This window comes from Lepidochelys olivacea (assembly GCF_965140295.1).
Source record: "Lepidochelys olivacea isolate rLepOli2 genome assembly, chromosome: 9".
Classification (NCBI taxonomy): Eukaryota; Metazoa; Chordata; order Testudines; family Cheloniidae; genus Lepidochelys; species Lepidochelys olivacea.
Window position 1 is genome coordinate 61113145 of NC_140419.1, and position 18134 is coordinate 61131278.

At 50.9% G+C, this 18134-nt stretch overlaps 1 protein-coding gene across 1 annotated transcript in view; it reads left to right on the top strand.

Moving 5' to 3' along the window:
- NHSL2 (NHS like 2) overlaps positions 1–18134 on the top strand; it is an 80782-nt gene that overhangs the window by 39598 nt on the left and 23050 nt on the right. Inside the window, exon 2 of the mRNA XM_084639508.1 lies at positions 17283–17435. Coding sequence (XP_084495634.1) covers positions 17283–17435 — 153 coding nt within the window. The remainder of the gene's footprint in view (positions 1–17282; positions 17436–18134) is intronic.

Genomic DNA, 18134 nt, shown 5'->3' on the forward strand with positions numbered 1-18134 from the left:
TGTTTCCTGGCAACTGATGGCCTAGGCCCTTCCTCCCTGCAAGGTGAGAGCTAAAGGGCTGGAGAACAAAGGAATCAGGTGACCTCCTGGCCTGGGAAAGGGGAAAGCCCAGAGGAGGAGGGGCCAGAGGGAGTTTCAGTTTGGGGCTGGCTGGGACATGGAGTGAAGTGCAGACGTGGTTGTCTGGCTTATTGCCCCCCAAAATGGACCCAGCTGAGGGGTCCTGTTCTCTGCACCTGCAAGCTCTGTTTTAGACCATGTTCCTGTCGTCTAATAAACCTCTGTTTTACTGGCTGGCTGAGAGTCACGTCTGACTGCGGAGTTGGGGTGCAGGACCCTCTGGCTTCCCCAGGAGTCCCGCCTGAGTGGACTCGCTGTGGGAAGCGCACGGAGGGGCAGAGGATGCTGAATGCTCTGAGGTCAGACCCAGGAAGGTGGAAGCTGTGTGAGCTGTGTGTCCTGCAGACAGTCTGCTCACAGAAAGGAGACTTCCCCAGAGTCCTGCCTGGCTTCGTAGGGAGCAGTTCCAGAGCATCGCCCAGGGACTCCGTGACAGCCTACCAAGTACTTTCACAGAAACTTACTGCTCCCTGGCACCTTACCCTGCATGCTGTGGGCACTAGCTCTCCCACTGGAGTGACAGGCTGTGGGGCCGGTTAGGGGATGCAAGATCAGGTGCTATGGGGCAGACAGTGAGTGCAGGAGTGGGCGCCAGGGGGGCAGGCGGGTAGTTAGTGCAGGAGTGGGGGGCGGCCGGGTGGGGAGCGGAGGAGTGGGCGCTAAGAGGGGCGGGCAGTTAGTGCAGGAGCGTGCGCCAGGGGGCCACCTGGCAGTGCAGGAGCAAATTAATGGGGTTTGGTCACAGATGTGTCAGCAGTTTCCATCATCGCTGGCAGGCAGCTCTGGTTTTGCCCCAAGTGGATGTTTGCAGGGCTACGCCCTTGCCAGGGGTGGTTCTGGCCTCAGCGCGATGCTCTATGGATACCTTGACAGTCCCAGGAGCCGTCCCCGACAGAGGCTCAGCCCTGTACACCAGCCCTCTGCCACATGAGCGGAAGGGATTTCCTGTTAGGTGGTGCCTCCACACATCTTGTCCTCTCGCCACAGTACTGAGAGGGCAGCCTCGCATGCTGCCCAGAGCCAGTAGCTCACTGTGTAAGGCAGACGGTCTCTATGTGTCCCGTGAGAAACCATGTTCCTGGCAGGGGGCCCATATTGAACTATACAGAGCACGTTCTGCCCTTCCCACGCTGCCCCCGGGCAAAGACTCATGACACGAAATCCGGGTCGCCCAACTCTGCTCTGCAAGGCAGCCCAGTACACCTGTGGCAAGAGCACTCACTCTCCCGCGCAGGTCTCATGGACACGTCCCGGCTGGGGAAAGGCCATTCTGCTCCATGTTTTTCGGGCACACGTGTGCGCGCACACAGGCATATTGACACATGCACACACATGTCTCCATGCGCACGTGTGTGCACATGTGCGTGCACACATGCATGCACACACACGTACACCTACATGTGCACCCATCTCTCTGTTGATATGGAAACGAGTCAAATTATTTAAAGAATAAAAAGTCGTCTGCTAAATGCCGTCGTCATGGGAACATGAATTGTGGCAGTAGCTAGGCACAGGAGATGGCATGTTGCTCTTTGATCCCAAGCTTTGTACAAACTCCATGGCTCAGCAAAACCCCCAGGGAGGTGGGAGGGACGGGGTGGCCTGGTAGGGACGAGGGGAGGAAGGCCCGGGGCGGCCTGGATGGTCTCTGGAGCACAGAGCTTCTGATGCTGATTCTCATGTCCACTGTGCCCAGTGCTGGTATGGCAGTGCTTTGAGGACATGCTCCCACCCTGCTGTGAGTCCTGTGCCCCTGGGGAGCAGGAATATAGCCCAGCTGAAGCACCTGCATATATGACAGAAATGACCCACGCACTTGCTCCCAGTGTCAGCCCAGCCCCCCTTCAACCCCCAACTCCAGTGGGAGCTGAGGCGGGTGTTAGTGATGTCAAATGCTGGGGGAGGATGAACTATACAAATCAGTAAAAAGAACAGGAGGACTTGTGGCACCTTAGAGACTAACCAATTTATTTGAGCATAAGCTTTCGTGAGCTACAGCTCACTTCATCGGATGCATATCAGTGCAACCTGTGGGTCTGTGCGTCAGGGTGTGCGCATACACCTGTATGGGTGTATGGTTCTGTGCATCTGTTTCTGGGTGTGTTCCTGTCTCTGTGTCTCCCTGTTTGTGTGTGTGTGTGTGTGTCCCTGTCTCTGACTGTCTGTCCCGTCTTAGGTGTGTGTGTGTGTGTGTATTTGTCCCTCTCTCTGGGTGTGTCCTTGTCTCTTAGGTGTCTCTGTCTTTGCATGTCCCTGTTTGTGTGTCTGACCCTGGCCAGGCCTGGGTGTCCCCGCAGTCAAGCAGAATACCACTTTTGTGAAAACCATGCCCAGGCCAGCAGCTCAAGGTGCCACTCTCTCTCCCAGCAAAGGGGTATGGGAGGCGCTGGGCGCTCAGAGGAGGAGGTTCCTCACATTGCTCTCTAGCAACAGGGTGGCCAGGCTGTGGAGGAACCGTGCCCTGTCTAGACTAGTCGAGTCAAAAAATGGTCACTGCATGTTGTGGCTCTGGGTGAAGGGAATTAGCAGGGGGAATGTGGAGGAGGGGGTTCTGAGACTGAGGGACCCAAGGGTTCCAGCGTTGGGGTTCATCCATTGTAGAAACAGGGCCAGCACTCCTGGAGTTTGGGTGCACCCCAGTCCTCATGGGGCTGACACACACCTGAGCAGAGGGGCAAGGGGGGCCGGCACTGACAGAGCAGGGTTGGGCCGATTGGGTTTTATCCATCTCAGTGTCCAGAAGCCATTCTGCCTCCCACTGGGTGCCCAGCCTGGGGGAGCAGGGCCTGGGCCGTACAATAGCACCAGTAGCCATTCTCTGGAACTGCCTCCCACAAATGAGTTCTGCCCCACAGCAGCCACTTGTGGAATTGCTTTTCCTCATTTCCTCTCCAGAAGCCTCCCATGGGGTGTGCCCTCACCCAGCTGTTGCGTTCCGCCCGAGAGGCGGGCCCGAGAGGCGGCTGCCTTTCATCTGTGGGGACAGTGACATGATCACCTCATTGGAGTGAGGCTGTAATTCTGCACCTCACTCTGAGGCCTGCGGAGGGTGCGCTGTCAGTCTGTGAATAGGACTGGCGGACTCTCTTCCCCATTGTCATTGGCACTAATTAGGGTCAGGCGTGTGGGGCGGGGAAGGGCTCCCCAACAGGCAGCACAAAGCAGTAGGCTGCCTAATTCTGCTTGCAGTCAGGTGGCTGCATCTGAACTCATTGGTTTCGGGTCAGGGAGTCTGGAAAATACTGGCAGGGTGGGAGCTGGGGTGGGCTGGGTTAGTGACAGGGACCGGCTGGGTCTGCTGAGGTCACGGGGGAAAGTGAGACCATCTGTCCTCCTTCAGGCTTGCTTTAGAGGCCACTTGGGGCGTTCCCATCTCCCTGCTGTGTCAGGCCTGCGTCCTTCTAGGGCTACTGCAAAGTCCTTGGCAGTGGGGAGGGGACTTGCTCTGCACTGTTCTCATGGCCCCTGCCAGCACCGCATCCCTAGAGTCAGTAACTCATGTGAGCTTGGCTGCCATGTGGCTCACTGCAGAGTTCTCTAGCTGTTGTCACCGTTGAGCAGCATGTTTCAGGGGAAGGGTTAGTGGTAGGAGTTCTGCTTTCTGACGGGGAGGGGTTTCCTGCATTCCATGGCACCCAACCCTCCCGCTGCCACCTCTGGGACATTGGCTAGGAGTGATGCAGGACCCGGGCCTAGGTTTAGAGAAGAACCCAGGTCAGGTGCTGAACCAGACGCTGCAAACAGGCAGGCCTGATCCTGTGATGTGCGAATACCTCTCCGACAGGGGTCTGAGCACCCCCAGCTCCCACTGACATCAGTGGGAGCTGTGCTCAGCACTCACAGGATCAGCCCCTCTGGGATGCTCTTCTTGGATAGTTTTCCAGACTTCTTGCTCCGGCTCAGCAAGGTGTGGGTGGCTGGTAGGACAGGGAACAGGCGCACCCAGGACTGCTGCATCCCAGCTAGTGCAGGCTGGGAGCTGGACAGCCAGTGAGCCCCGCAGGTGTGTCTGTGTCCAGCAGCCCCCAGACAGCGCTCCCTTTCTCTTCACTGAAGCCCGCCCCTGCTCTACCACGAGGATGCTCCGCGTTGGATGGAGGTTTCGGAAAGCCTGATACCTCTGGGGTGGGGGAGATGCAGGACAGTCCCTGAGGAGGGAACCGGCTCCCAGAGGTGCAGAGGCTCATGACAATGGAACATAAGAAGGGGAAGGGGTGGGGGAATAAACGCAGGAATTTCGGTTTCCAAGGGTGCTGCGGTTTGGGGCAGTTTCCTGCCACTTCCTATTTTATCAAAAGCACCTTCTACCCCCTACCTAGGCCAGTCTACATGTGTCTGGCCCCTGTAGGCTCCCTCCACATGGCGGGAGAGCTGGCTTGGGAGCTGCTAAATATTGCTTGGAGATGGGCTCAGAACTGCCAACCCCAAGTGTGCAAAAACCACGAGTCAGGGCCCCCAGCTCCCAAGATTGGCTTAAAAGTCAGCAGATTTTAACAATAATCAAGGCTGGGTTTTTGTATTGGCCTTCCGATGTCAGACCCGAATGGGGTTCTGTGCAGCCAGAGCGCTAGGAATGTACCCTTCTTAGTGCAACTGAGATTCTCACCTAATCACAGGACTCCCGGAGCTGTGGCTTTCATTAAATACCAAATCCTGCGAGCCGTGTGATAAGATTGTGAGAGGTGGTCATGCTGCTGAACTGATCAGAAACCAGGGTGCAGTGGGGCAGTGGATGTGGACTTTTGTTCTGGCCCATTCTGGAGATAGTGAGCCTGGCCCAGTGTTTGGATTTAGCTCAGAATTCAAGCATGCCCAGTTCTGGCGTTTGTGTTTGGGCCCATTGTTTACATTCTGCCGCACCACAACTGAAAGTCCTATAGGAAAAGGGGAAGAGTCAATGGAGACTACACCAAATATGAGCCCCAGGAGGATACAGGATGGGTTGAAGAGGATTACAAGGGAGAATAGGAATGGAAAGAATTTGCAGCCAGAGGGAACAGGGGATAGAATCGGAGAATCGCATGTCTCCAGAAAAGGCAGGTCCACGTGATCGGGGACTCCTTACTGAGAAGAATAGACAGGCCTGTAACCAGAGCTGATCCAGAGAATAGAAGGGTGTGCTGTCTTCCAGGTGCTTAGATATGGGATGTGGACCTGAGGTTGAAAAGGATCCTAAAGGGAGCGGGAAAGAATCCACTGATTGTCTTTCATGTGGGAACAAATGATACCGGTAGATTCTCGCTGGAACGTATCAAGGGAGACTATGCCAGGCTGGGGACGCTTAAGGAAATCGAGACACAGGTGATCTTCAGTGGGATTCTGCCTGTTCCTAGAAAAGGACAACAAAGGTGTGACAAGATTATGACTATCAACAGATGGCTCAGGCAGTGGTGCTATAAGGAGGGCTTTGGGATGTATGGCCACTGGGAGGCATTCATGGACAGAGGACAGTTTTCTCAGGATGGACTTCATCTGAGTAGGGAAGGAAATAGACTTCTAGGATGGAGGCTGGCACAACTGATTAAGAGAGCTTTAAACTAGGAATTTGGGGGAGATGGTTGGGAGATGTCCAGGTAATCTCCACGCCCGATTTTAGCACTGAGAGGGAAGAAAACAAAGTAAGAAGGGATACAGCCGTGGGTAGGAGAATGGACATAAGGAGGAAGGGCAGTGTGGATACCAGTCTAATAGGTCATACTGGCTGTAGAATGTCCGTGCCTAATCGGGTACAGAATGTGAGCGAGGCCAAACAGCAAAATGAAGATGTTTGTACCCCAGTGCGAGGAGCCTCGGTAACAAAATGGAGGAACTCGAGCTACTGGTGCAGGAAGTGAAACCAGGTATTCTAGGGATAACAGAACCATGGTGGAGTAGTTGTCATGACTGGAGTTCAGGTATGGAAGGGGATGTGCTGTTTAGGAAAGACAGAAATGAAGGCAAAGGTGGCGGAGTAGCATTGTATATCAATGATGAGGTAGACTGTAAAGAAATAAGAGGCGATGGAATGGATAAGACAGAGTCCGCCTGGGCAAAAATCACAATGGGGAAGAAAACTACTAGAGCCTCCCCTGGGATAGTGCTTGGGGTGAGCTGTAGACCGCCGGGATCTGATTTGGGTATGGATAGAGCCCTCTTTAATGTGTTTAATGAAGTAAATACTAATGGGAACTGCGTGATCATGGGAGACTTTAACTTCCCAAATATAGACTGGAGGACAAGTGCTAGTAATAATAATAGGGCTCAGATTTTCCTAGATGCAATAGCTGATGGATTCCTTCATCAAGTAGTTGCTGAACGGACTAGAGAGGATGCCATTTGAGATTTGGTTTTGGTGAATAGTGAGGACCTCATAGAAGAAATAGTTGTAGGTGACAACCTTGGTTCAAGTGATCATGAGCTAATTCAGTTCAAACTGAACGGAAGGATTAACAAAAATAAATCGGCGACTAGAGTTTTTGATTTCAAAAGGGCTGACTTTCAAAAATTAAGGAAGTTAATTAGGGAAGTGGATTGGACTGAAGAACTTATGGATCTAAAGGCAGAGGAGGCCTGGGATTACTTCAAGTCAAAGCTGCAGAAGCTATCAGAAGCCTGCATCCCAAGAAAGGGGAAAAAACTCATAGACAGGAGTTGTAGACCAAGCTGGATGAGCAAGCATCTCAGAGAGGTGATTAAGAAAAAGAAAGCCTACAGGGAGTGGAAGATGGGAAGGATCAGCAAGGAAAGCTACCTTATTGAGGTCAGAACATGCAGGGATAAAGTGAGAAAGGCTAAAAGTCAAGTAGAGTTGGACCTTGCAAAGGGAATTAAAACCAATAGTAAAAGGTTCTACAGCCATATAAATAATAAGAAAACAAAGAAAGAAGAAGTGGGACCGCTAAACACTGAGGATGGAGTGGAGGTTAAGGATAATCTAGGTATGGCCCAATATCTAAACAAATACTTTGCCTCAGTCTTTAATGAGGATCTTAGGGATAATGGTAGCATGACAAATGGGAATGAGGATATGGAGGTAGATATTACCATATCTGAGGTAGAAGCAAAACTCGAACAGCTTAATGGGACTAAATCGGGGGGCCCAGATAATCTTCATCCAAGAATATTAAAGGAATTGGCACATGAAATTGCAAGCCCATTAGCAAGAATTTTTAATGAACCTGTAAACTCAGGGATTGTACCATATGACTGGAGAATTGCTAACATAATTCCTATTTTTAAGAAAGGGGAAAAAGTGATCCAGGTAACTACAGGCCTGTTAGTTTGACACCTGTAGTATGCAAGGTCTTGGAAAAAATTTTGAAGGAGAAAGTAGTTAAGGACATTGAGGTCAATGGTAAATGGGACAAAATACAACATGGTTTTACAAAAGGTAGATCGTGCCAAACCAACCTGATCCCCTTTTTTGAGAAAAGAAAAGGAGGACTTTTGTGGCACCTTAGAGACTAACAAATTTATTTGAGCATAAGCTTTCGTGAGCTACAGCTCACTTCATCGGAGGCATGCAGTGGAAAATACAGTGGGTAGATTTATATATACACAGAGAACATGAAACAATGGGTGTTACCGTACACACTGTAAGGTACACAACAGAACCACTAACCCAGGAACCTATCCTTGCAACAAAGCCTGTTGCCGACTATGTCCACATATCTATTCAGGGGACACCATCATAGGACCTAATCACATCAGCCACACTATCAGAGGCTCGTTCACCTGCACATCTACCAATGTGATATATGCCATCATGTGCCAGCAATGCCCCTCTGCCAAGTACATTGGCCAAACTGGACAGTTTCTACGTAAAAGAATCAATGGACACAAATCAGACGTCAAGAATTACAATATTCAAAAACCGGTCGGAGAACACGTCAATCTCTTTGGTCGCTCGATTACAGACCTAAAAGTGGCAATTCTTCAACAAAAAACTTCAAAAACAGACTCCAACGAGAGACTGCTGAATTGGAATTAATTTGCAAACTGGATACAATTATCTTAGGCTTGAATAAAGACTGGGAGTGGATGGGTCATTACACAAAGTAAAACTATTTCCCCATGTTTATTCCCCACCCCCACCCCCGCTCTCCTGCTGGTAATAGCTCACCTTACCTGATCACTCTCCTTACAGTGTGTATGGTAACACCCATTGTTTCATGTTCTCTGTGTATATAAATCTACCCACTGTATTTTCCACTGCATGCATCCGATGAAGTGAGCTGTAGCTCACGAAAGCTTATGCTCAAATAAATTTGTTAGTCTCTAAGGTGCCACAAGTACTCCTTTTCTTTTTGCGGATACAGGCTAATATGGCTGCTACTCTGAGACCTGTCATTCTTTGAGAAAGAAACAGATTTTTTAGACAAAGGAAACGCAGTGGATCTAATTTACCTAGATTTCCATAAGGTGTTTGATATGGTGCCACATGGGGAATTGTTAGTTAAATTGGAAAAGATGGGGATCAATATGAAAATTGAAAGGTGGATAAGGAATTGGTTAAAAGGGAGGCTACAGCGGGTCATACTGAAAGGTGAACGGTCAGACTAGAGGGAGGTTACTAATGGAGTTCGTCAGGGATCAGTTTTGGGACCAATCTTATTTAATCTTTTTATTACTGACCTCGGCACAAAAAGTGGGAGCGTGCTAATAAAGTTTGCGGATGATACAAAGCTGGGAGGTATTACCAATTTAGAGAAGGACCGGGATATCATACAGGACGATCTGGATGACCTTGTAAACTGGAGTAATAGTAATAGGATGAAATGTAATAGTTAGAAGTGTAAGGTCATGCATTTAAGGATTAATAACAAGAATTTTAGTTCTAAGCTGGGGATGCATCAATTAGAAGTAACGGAGGAGGAAAAGGACCTTGGAGTATTGGTTGACCACAGGATGACTATGAGCCGCCAATGTGATATGGCCGTGAAAAAAGCTAATGTGGTCTTGGGATGCATCAGGCGAGGTATTTCCAGTAGCGATAAGGAGGTGTTAGGCACTGATGAGACCTCACCTGGAATACTGTGTGCAATTCTGGTCTCCCATGTTTAAGAAGGATGAATTCAAACTGGAACAGGTACAGAGAAGGGCTACTAGGATGATCCGGGGAATGGAAAACCTGTCTTATGAAAGGAGACTCAAGGAGCTTGGCTTGTTTAGCCTAACCAACAGGAGGTTGAGGGGAGATATGATTGCTCTCTATAAATATATCAGAGGGATAAATACCAGAGAGGGAGAGGAATTATTGAAGCTCAGTACCAATGTGGACACAAGAACAAATGGATATAAACTGACCATCGGGAAGTTTAGACTTGAAATTAGATGAAGGTTTCTAACCATCAGAGGAGTGAAGTTCTGGAACAGCCTTCCAAGGGAAGGGGGGCAAAAGACCTATCTGGCTTCAAGATTAAACTCAATAAGTTTATGGAGGAGGTGGTATGATGGGATAACATGATTTTGGCAATTAATTGATCTTTAATTATTCATGGTAAATAGGCCCAATGGCCTGTGATGGGATGTTAGATGGGGTGGGATCTGAGTTACTACAGAGAATTCTTTCCTGGGTATCTGGCTGGTGAATCTTGTCCACATGCTCAGGGTTCAGCTGATCGCCATATTTGGGGTTGGGAAGGAATTTTCCTCCAGGACAGATTGGAAGAGGCCCTGGGGGTTTTTCGCCTTCCTCTGTAGCATGGGTCACCGGTCACTTGCTGGAGGATTCTCTGCACCTTGACGTCTTTAAACCATGATTTGAGGACTTCAATAGCTCAGACATAGGTGAGAGATTTATTGCAGGAGTGGATGGGTGAGATTCTGTGGCCTGCATAGTGCAGGAGGTCAGACTAGATTATCATAATGGTCCCTTCTGACTTTAATATCTATGAATCTATCTATATCCATGAATCTATGAAAGGTGGGGCCTGCTTTCTGCATCAGCTGGCCCTGGACTTGCCCTGCTCTCTCCTGGCCCATGCCCGAGGCTGGCAGGGCAGCATGATGAGCATGGCTTTGGTTTGGTTTGTTTAATGCTCACTTGGGTGTCTGTGCCATTAAGACGACAGTGCCCTGGTTAACTCAGCAGCAGAGCAGGTGCCCAGACAGCCAGTGACTCGTTAAATGCCCAGCTTTACCCTCAGCTAAGTGGTCTGACATGGAATGGGAGGGGAATTGTCTGGGCCCTGCTGCCGTGGGCTGTGTGCGGGCTGTAGGGGACTGCCAGGGGCTCCCAAGCATCCCTTACCTCGGTTGTGTATGCAACCCTGGCTTGCTAATGCAGCTTTGGCTTCTTTTCCCCCTTGCCTCCTAGTTCTTGTGGGTTACACGGGGAAGTGAGGCCAGCGCGTGGCATCCAGACCCAGCTGCCCCTGTGCTGCTGTCAGGAGCCCTGCATCCCTTGGGCATCCCACGGCAGCCAGCCCTAGGGTAGACAAGGCCTTAGGGAGCAGAGCCTTGCCGAAGGGGCTCGTTTGTGGGAGACACTTACACACACATGCAAATCGTGGATGTGTGTGTGTTTGTGCATACCTGTGTGTGTGTACCTCTGTGTGAATGTGTGTGTATACCTCTGAGTGAGTGGGTGTCTGAGTGGGTGTGTATACCCATGTGTGCATGTGTGTACCTCTGTAAATGTGTATGTATACCAGTGTGTCTATACACTTGTGTGTGTAAATACGTCTTGGTGTGTGTATATCTGTGTGAACGGGTGTGTGCATGCCGTGTGTGTGTGTATGCCATGTGTGTGTGTGTGAATACATGTCTCTGGGTGTGTGTATACCTCTGTGTGAATGGGGGTGTGTGTACCTGTGTGCACTTGTACACGCAAGTGTGTTCTGTGCATGCATTTCCATGTGCACGTGTCTCAGGACAGGCCTGTCGTGTGCGTGTGTGCAGGGTACATTGTGTGGAGGTGCGTGTAGTGAAGATCTGAGGGCAAAGGAAGGGTCCTTGGAGACTGTCCTGTTCCCCTTCAGGCCTCCCAAGGCCAGCTCTGTGCCCTGGCCCGGGTGCGGTGCATTGTGGGTAGGAACAATACCCTTTTCCTCCTGCTCTGGGCTGGGCAGGGTGCAGACCAGGCCATTTCCAGGTGGCCTCGTGTGACCCTGCTTGCGGCTGTGAGCGTCTGGGCAGGGCAGGGCATGTTGCTCAATGTGCCAGTGGCACGGCGGCTGTAAAGAGGCTGGGTGGTCATTAGGGGAGCCGTGCATGGCAGCCTGGTGCTGGGCTTCCTGCAGTGATAATGAGCCAGGAGCCCTCCCACAACAGCTGGCACCGTGCCTCTGCCCCTCAGAGTTCAGAGCCCACGCAGAGCAGGAAGAGAGCAGCCAGGAGCAGCTCCCAGCTGAGGGACTCAGCATCCTTGGACCAGGCTGGGAGAGGGGGAAGGGGACCCCCAGATACATGTGTCGGCCCCCAGCGCCCCCCAAAGTCAGGGTGCTGGGAGACAGAGACCAGCCACAAAGTCTGGCTGTGGATCCAAACGCTCTCAGAACACAGGGGGCCAGTGCAGGCCCTGAACCACAGGGGCTCCCAGGGTGGGGTGGGGGATCGGTCTCCCAGGCTCAATGCATTGGGCTCCACTTCGGCTGTCTCTGTGCAATCGGACTGGGATCAGGGCAGCCGGCAGCCACCGCGGGCCTCGGCTGAGCTGGGGTGTAACTCAGGCAGGTGACACGAACCCACCTTGAGGTGTGCTGAGTGTGGCAGTGTTCATACCCGCCCTTCCTGTCAGTGCAGAGCCCCCGCCTCTTCCCCACCTCCCACCCCCCCAAGCGAGCGCACAGAGATGTGATGGTCCAGGAGCCGTGGGGCAGCCTCATGCTGCAGAGCTGGGGTGGTCTCCACAGAGCCTGTCTTGGAGAGATGTGCTAGGTTGTGGTAGGTCAGGGGCCACGTTTGCAGAGAGGCTGTGATCTGCACACCTGGCACATGGTGCAGACAGGTCTGGGTTTACCTGGCAGAGGATGCAGGAGGGGGGTGTGGATGCCTGGCAGAGGGGCCTGGGCATACCTGGCAGAGGAGCCTGGCAGTGCCTGCAGAGGGGCATTGGACTGCCTGGCAGAGGGGCCTGGGTGCATGCTGTTAGGATGGGGCCTCTGGCAGAGGGTCCCCAAGGGTCCCCAAGCGGGTGCCACTTTCCAAGTTCCCTCTCTCCAGTCCCAGCCGTGCTTGGGGTGGGCCGGGGCTCGATCCCTGGACAACTCTGCTGGCTCCGACAAGTGAGGATCAAGGGGGAGCTTGCCCCTCCGCCCCCATGGGGGTAGTGGGATTCAGTCGCATGTGAGTGCCCTGGCTGACACTCCCGTCCCTGCTCTGACCTGAGGGTGCGGGTGGCACCACTGAGCCCTGTCAGCCCTGCTTGCCTTTTTAATTGATCAAACCAATGGCACACAAAGCTCTCGCCAGCCTCTAGCCCTCTCCAGCTGCACCACTGACTTGCTTCAAACTTGGCTTGTTTTGTAGATCTTCTTCAGACCCAAGAACCCTGGCAGGTCTGCTTGGGCTGGGCTGGGCCTTACTGGGCCTAAGGGTGCGGGGGAGATTCTGGTTGGCACGAAAGATTAATGAACAATTTCTTCTGCTGTAAAAGAGTCCATGTTTTAAGGCACAAGCACAGGAAGCAGAGCTGGGGCTGAGCTTTCCCCTTGCCTGCAGCTCCTGAGTACTTGGTGTCTCAGGGCAGTGGGTTTTGTACACAGATCCTGTGGATTGCACAGCGCTTTGGGAGCTGACTGTTCTTACTGGAGTTCTACTATCTGGGGTCCACCCAGGCCAGCGGGAGCAAAGTGAGCAATGAATCTCCTCTGGGTCTGGGCCACTGGGGTCAGAGGCATAGCCAGTGACTTGGGCACTGAGCCCAGGGACTGCTGGGGAGGGCTCTCATGCCCTTCCCCCTCTCCCCCGCCCCCCGGCCATCCCTGTGCTAATCACACTGGCAGGAAAACATTCTCAGCAGGAAATCCGCTTCCCGTTCTGTCCAGCCGCTTCCCTGCAAAGAGAGCTCTGTGCTTAGCTAGCCCAGCACCCTGTACATGGTCCTGTCCACTTCCTGGGGCGAAGCCAGTCCCAGGAGTCTCTCCCTGCAGAGGGCAGGGCACCAGCGCTGTTACGGAGAATATCTAGCATGCCAGGGGTCCCAGGGACATGCGCCCACCTCGGGGCGGCGCACAGCAGCTTGGAACAGCCATGCACACAACATGAGCTACACCGAGTTCTTCTTCATGTATGGGAAATGTATTCAGAGTGTCACAGCTAAATACAAGATAGAACACATTGTTTAGCATAAGTAGTTAGTACATATTTCAAGGGACCATTCAAGGTGAAGTGGCCTGTAAACACCCCTGCAGACACAGGGAAGAAAGGAACAGAGAGGAGAAAAATAAGAAATTAAAAAGACAGTTGTTAGTGGGGCGGATATCTGATTGTTGTAATAAGCCATGAATCCAATGTGTCTGTTGAGTCTATGATTTTTAGTGTCTAATCATGAATTTAAGCTCCCGGGCTCGTCTTTTGAAGGTGTTGTACAAGTGTGAGAGTGATACAGTGATTGTTTTGTGAAAAGTGTTGGCCCATGGGTGAGAGGGTGTTTTTGTCTGTGTGAGTTCATTCGAGAGCGCAGTGATTGTCTGGCTTCACTCACCTAGTTGTTTTTATTTGGGGCATTCCGTGCACTGGCTGAGGTACACCATACGTTGTGACAGGCATGGATGGGTAGGACCTATGGATCTTGAAAGGTGTATTGTGGGAAATGATAATCGCAGCAGTGGAGCTACATCTTCAGGTTTTGCATCTGTTGTTCTGACAGGGTTTGGTGCGGCTTTGAGTTGGTGGGTCCTGGACTGTGGGGAGCTTGCTACTGATGAGGAGCTTGGCGAGGTTGGGGGGTTGTTTGAAGGCCAGAAGAGGGGGTTCAGGAAAGATTTATTTCAGGATGGGGTCCCCATCGAGTATGGGTTGTAATTGTTTAATGATACTCCCTCTAGGTTCCAGTGAAGAGTGGAAGGTGACCACTAGGGGTGTGTGATCAGAAGGGGTTTTATTTCCGTATTGAAGGTTCTCTCTGGAAATGTGGGTGGCCCATTCCTTGATGCGATCTTCTCAAGATGGCGTTTCCTTGTTTGGTGAAGGCGATTTTAAGTGTGTTAAGGTGTATATCCGTGACTTTCTCCTCCAAGCATATTCTGTGGTATCTGAGTGCCTGGCTGTAGCTACAAGATTTCTTGATGTGTTTGGGGTGGTTACCAGATCTGTGGGATAAGTGTGGTGATCTATGGGATTCTTGTATATATCTGTAGGGTTGCATAGGTGAAGCTGACTGTGGTGTCCAGGAAGTTGAGGCTAGTGTGGGAGTCTTCCAGAGAGAGTTTAATGGAAGCATGGTGGTTGCTGAAGTTGTGGTAGAAATCTATGAGGGAGTTTAGATGTTCTGTCCAGAACATGAAAATATCATTGATGTTTTTCAGGTTTCGTGGTGCATTTGTCCAGGAGATACATTCTTCCTCAAGGTGGCCCATGAAGACCATGGCCTACTGGGGAGCCATCCTAGTACCGTTGGCTGTTCCCATGGTTCGGACAAAGTGTTTGTTGTTGAATGTAAAATGGTTATGGATGAGGATGAAATGGATGAGTCTGGTGCTGTTTTGGGGGTGGTATCTGAGGGGTGTCTATTATCTTGTAGATAGTTGAGGCAGGCAGTGATGCTGTCATTGTGAGGGTTGTTGGTGTATAGGGAGGTGACATGCATGGTAGCGAGGATGGTGTTCTGAGGAAGGTTATTAATGTTGCAGAGTTTCTGGAAGAAGCCAGTTGTGTCCTGGACAGGGTGGATTTAATTTAAATCAAAATGATTTAAATCATGATTTAAATCACTAGTCAGGAAGACTTGATTTAATCATGGTTTTCTACATAAAAGTGCATTCTTGTTGGTTGTTATAGCCTTAATACATATTCTTCACAACTCAGAGATAGATGTAGGTTTCATTTTTAGAAGGTACACACTGTACATTTTCAAACAGTGATTTATTTTGAAAACTTTTCAGATTAGTTTTACAGCAAAATCAGAAAATGAATGATTGTTTAGCTATTTCATTTCCAAAGGTAATTGAAGCAGATATTTATGAAGTTATTGGGAGGTGAACTATCTCCAATTCAACAGGTTAATAATTAATATTTGGAGGATTTTCTTGCCATGCTGTATTAGGAGGAGAACATCACCAGACAGACATTTAAATCGTTTTATTTAACTAAAACAACAACGTTAAGTATTCTGGATTTTTTTCTTCAACAGCAAACATATAATATTTTAACAAAACAAGCATATGTCCCTCACGTCTCACATTTCTCTCCGGACTTCTTTTCCTTGTCCAGATCTATTCCGCCCCCAACAATCTTCTATTCATTGAACTTTTTGAAACTTTGCACTTTTAGAGAGAGGTAAGGGATTGACTTTGTGTACACAAATTTGCAGAGGCACAATAGAGTTGAGGTCTGTTATTTCTCACCTCTATATAATATTTATTTATTTAAAAACATTTTTGCTGTTAACAAGCATGTTACCTCTGGGGAGACAAATCCACAGTTTGAGAACTGCAAAACTAAGCATCTCTGATGGTATCTTCTAGACTGAGCACTGAGTCCCATTGGGTAGAGAGAAAGATTAACCTAAATAATCTATACAGAAGCCCCTGGAACCCCATAAAATGGGGTCCGTAATCCATGAACTATTGGAACTCATTTACAAAACTTTTCTTAAACGTTACATGAATATATTGTCTCATACTATAGAATTATAATTTATAATCCCTATTCCATGATGAGATATCTTTGAGCTATAGTGTATCTTAATTAAAACTATCTTTAGATAGGTTTTTTTCCTCAAAAAGCATTTTATCAAAAAAATCCAATTTAAGTAAAAAAAAAATCCAATTTTTTTTTTTTTTTTTTTTTTAATAATTGATTTTTGTCCACCTTGGTCCTGGAGGAAGCCAGCCCTTTGTGTGGTGAGTGGTCCGAGGATGGTTCTATGAGTCCCCATATTCCTTCAGCAAGGATTCCATGGCCAGATATGATGGGTCTGCCTGGGGTCCCTTGTCTGTAGAAGGTCTCTGGGATGGGTTCATGGGGATGAGGTTGTTGAGTTTCTCTTGGAGTTGTTTGGGGAAAGATTCGATGATATCCCTTAAATTCCTGGGTGGACTGTGGTGTGGGGTCTCTGAGTTCTTTATGGCAGGTGGTATTGGAGAGTTGTTGCTTGGCCTTGTTGCTGTAGTCATCGCGGTTGAGGACTGTGATGGCGCCCCTTTGTTTGCTGGTTTGTTCACTGTGTGGGGGTTGAATTTCAGGGACTGTGTAGCTGGAGAGATTGTGCCCGCAGTTTGGTCTGCTGCTATTTAGTGCCATCTAGTGACGCCAGGATGAAAAGCAGGCAGGAAAACCCAAAGCAAGCTCCAATACCATTGTGGTGTAGGGTCAAACTGGGGTGTCGGGGCGGTGGGGGAGGAGCTGTTTGTTTGCTAGCGAGAGTCCGTACGTGCGCTGTTTATTACAGCCCGTGCCTGGCTGGTATGATTGCCTCAAAGCCTGTGCAGTTCTTTTCTGTTGACATGAGGCCTGACCCCTGCACTCTAGGAGGGGGCTGGAGAATAACAGCTGGCACTGTCCATCCCTAGAGCCCAAAGTGCCTTGCAAAGCCAGGACAGCCCAGAATCCCCATGCTACAGAGGGGAAACTGAGGCACCCAGTGAGCAGTGGCAGAGCTGGGAACAGAACCCAGCTTTCCTGGCTCATGGTCTGGTGCCTGGTGTCAGGCCATGCTGCTGCTTCAGGTGTTGGGTTAGAGGCTGGTTGGTGGGCAGGGAGGGAGGGGATGTGGGCTGGAGCCAAGGTCCGTGACTCAGGACACCAGGGTTTTGTTCCCAGCTGAATCATCCATTTATCATATGACCTTGGGCAGGTCCCAACCCCTATCTGCCTCAGGTTCCCCCTCCTAGCATGGGGATAACAGCACTGACACCACCACCACAGCCAGGCGTAACTTGCCCTTGATGAAGGGCTGTGTCCCAGGTGAGCACATCGGGGCCTTGGGCTCCGGGCTTGCAGCTCACCCTTGGCTGGGGAGGGATGAGAGGGTCTGGGGAGCTGCAGCCTGTGTCTCACCCCTCCTCTCCTCTCTGCAGCCACCTCTAACTTGGACCTGGAGAGCAAGAAAACGCCCCACTCCAAATTGCCATGGCAACAGCCCGTGAATGTGTTCCTGGCTGCGGGCAGGTCGCCCTGCGTGGAGGAGCTGCACCAGGAGGCCCAGTTCAATCTCCAGAGCTTGCTGCAAGGTACCCCGCGCCGAGGGGAGGGCTGGGGCTGCCAGGCTGGCTCTCGGCCAAGACACACCCATGGCATGCAGGTACAGGCTGTTTCCGCAGCTCCTGCCATGCAGGGGGCAGCAGAGAGCAGACTGTCCCATTGCTGACAGGAGGGGAGGAGAGAGCAGGGAGCAGAGTGATCCTTGGGGTGGGGGAAACAGGGAGCAGACTGACCCATCGGACACAGGAGGGAAGGGGGAAGCAGGGAGCAGAGTGACCCATGGGGAGGGGGGCAGGAAGCAGATTGACCCATTGCACACAGGGGGGAAGAGGGGAGCAGGGAACAGACTGACCCATTGCTGACAGGAGAAGGTGGAGTGCTCCCTTCCCCCTGTCCTCTTGTGAGATTGGCATCAGCTGCTCCCTCCTCTCATCCCCCCCAAACCCTCCAGACCCTCCTGCAGGGTGTGGGGCCATGTGGGGCTGTTAGAAACACGTGGGTCCCAGCGAGAGCCACTTCCTCCAGCCAGGGTAGTTGTCTGGTTCCTCTGCCTGTTAAAGCACGTGGCTTACTAGCTGAGGAGGAAGAATACCCACTTGGGGCTGGTGCCCAGAGGCCAGAAGCCGTGTCCAGGCCCTGGCACTCCCCCCGTGCAGCTGCACGAGGCCAGCACAAGGCTGCTGTGCCCACCAATTCTCAGGAGCTGCCGCCGCCCCCAGAGAGACCTA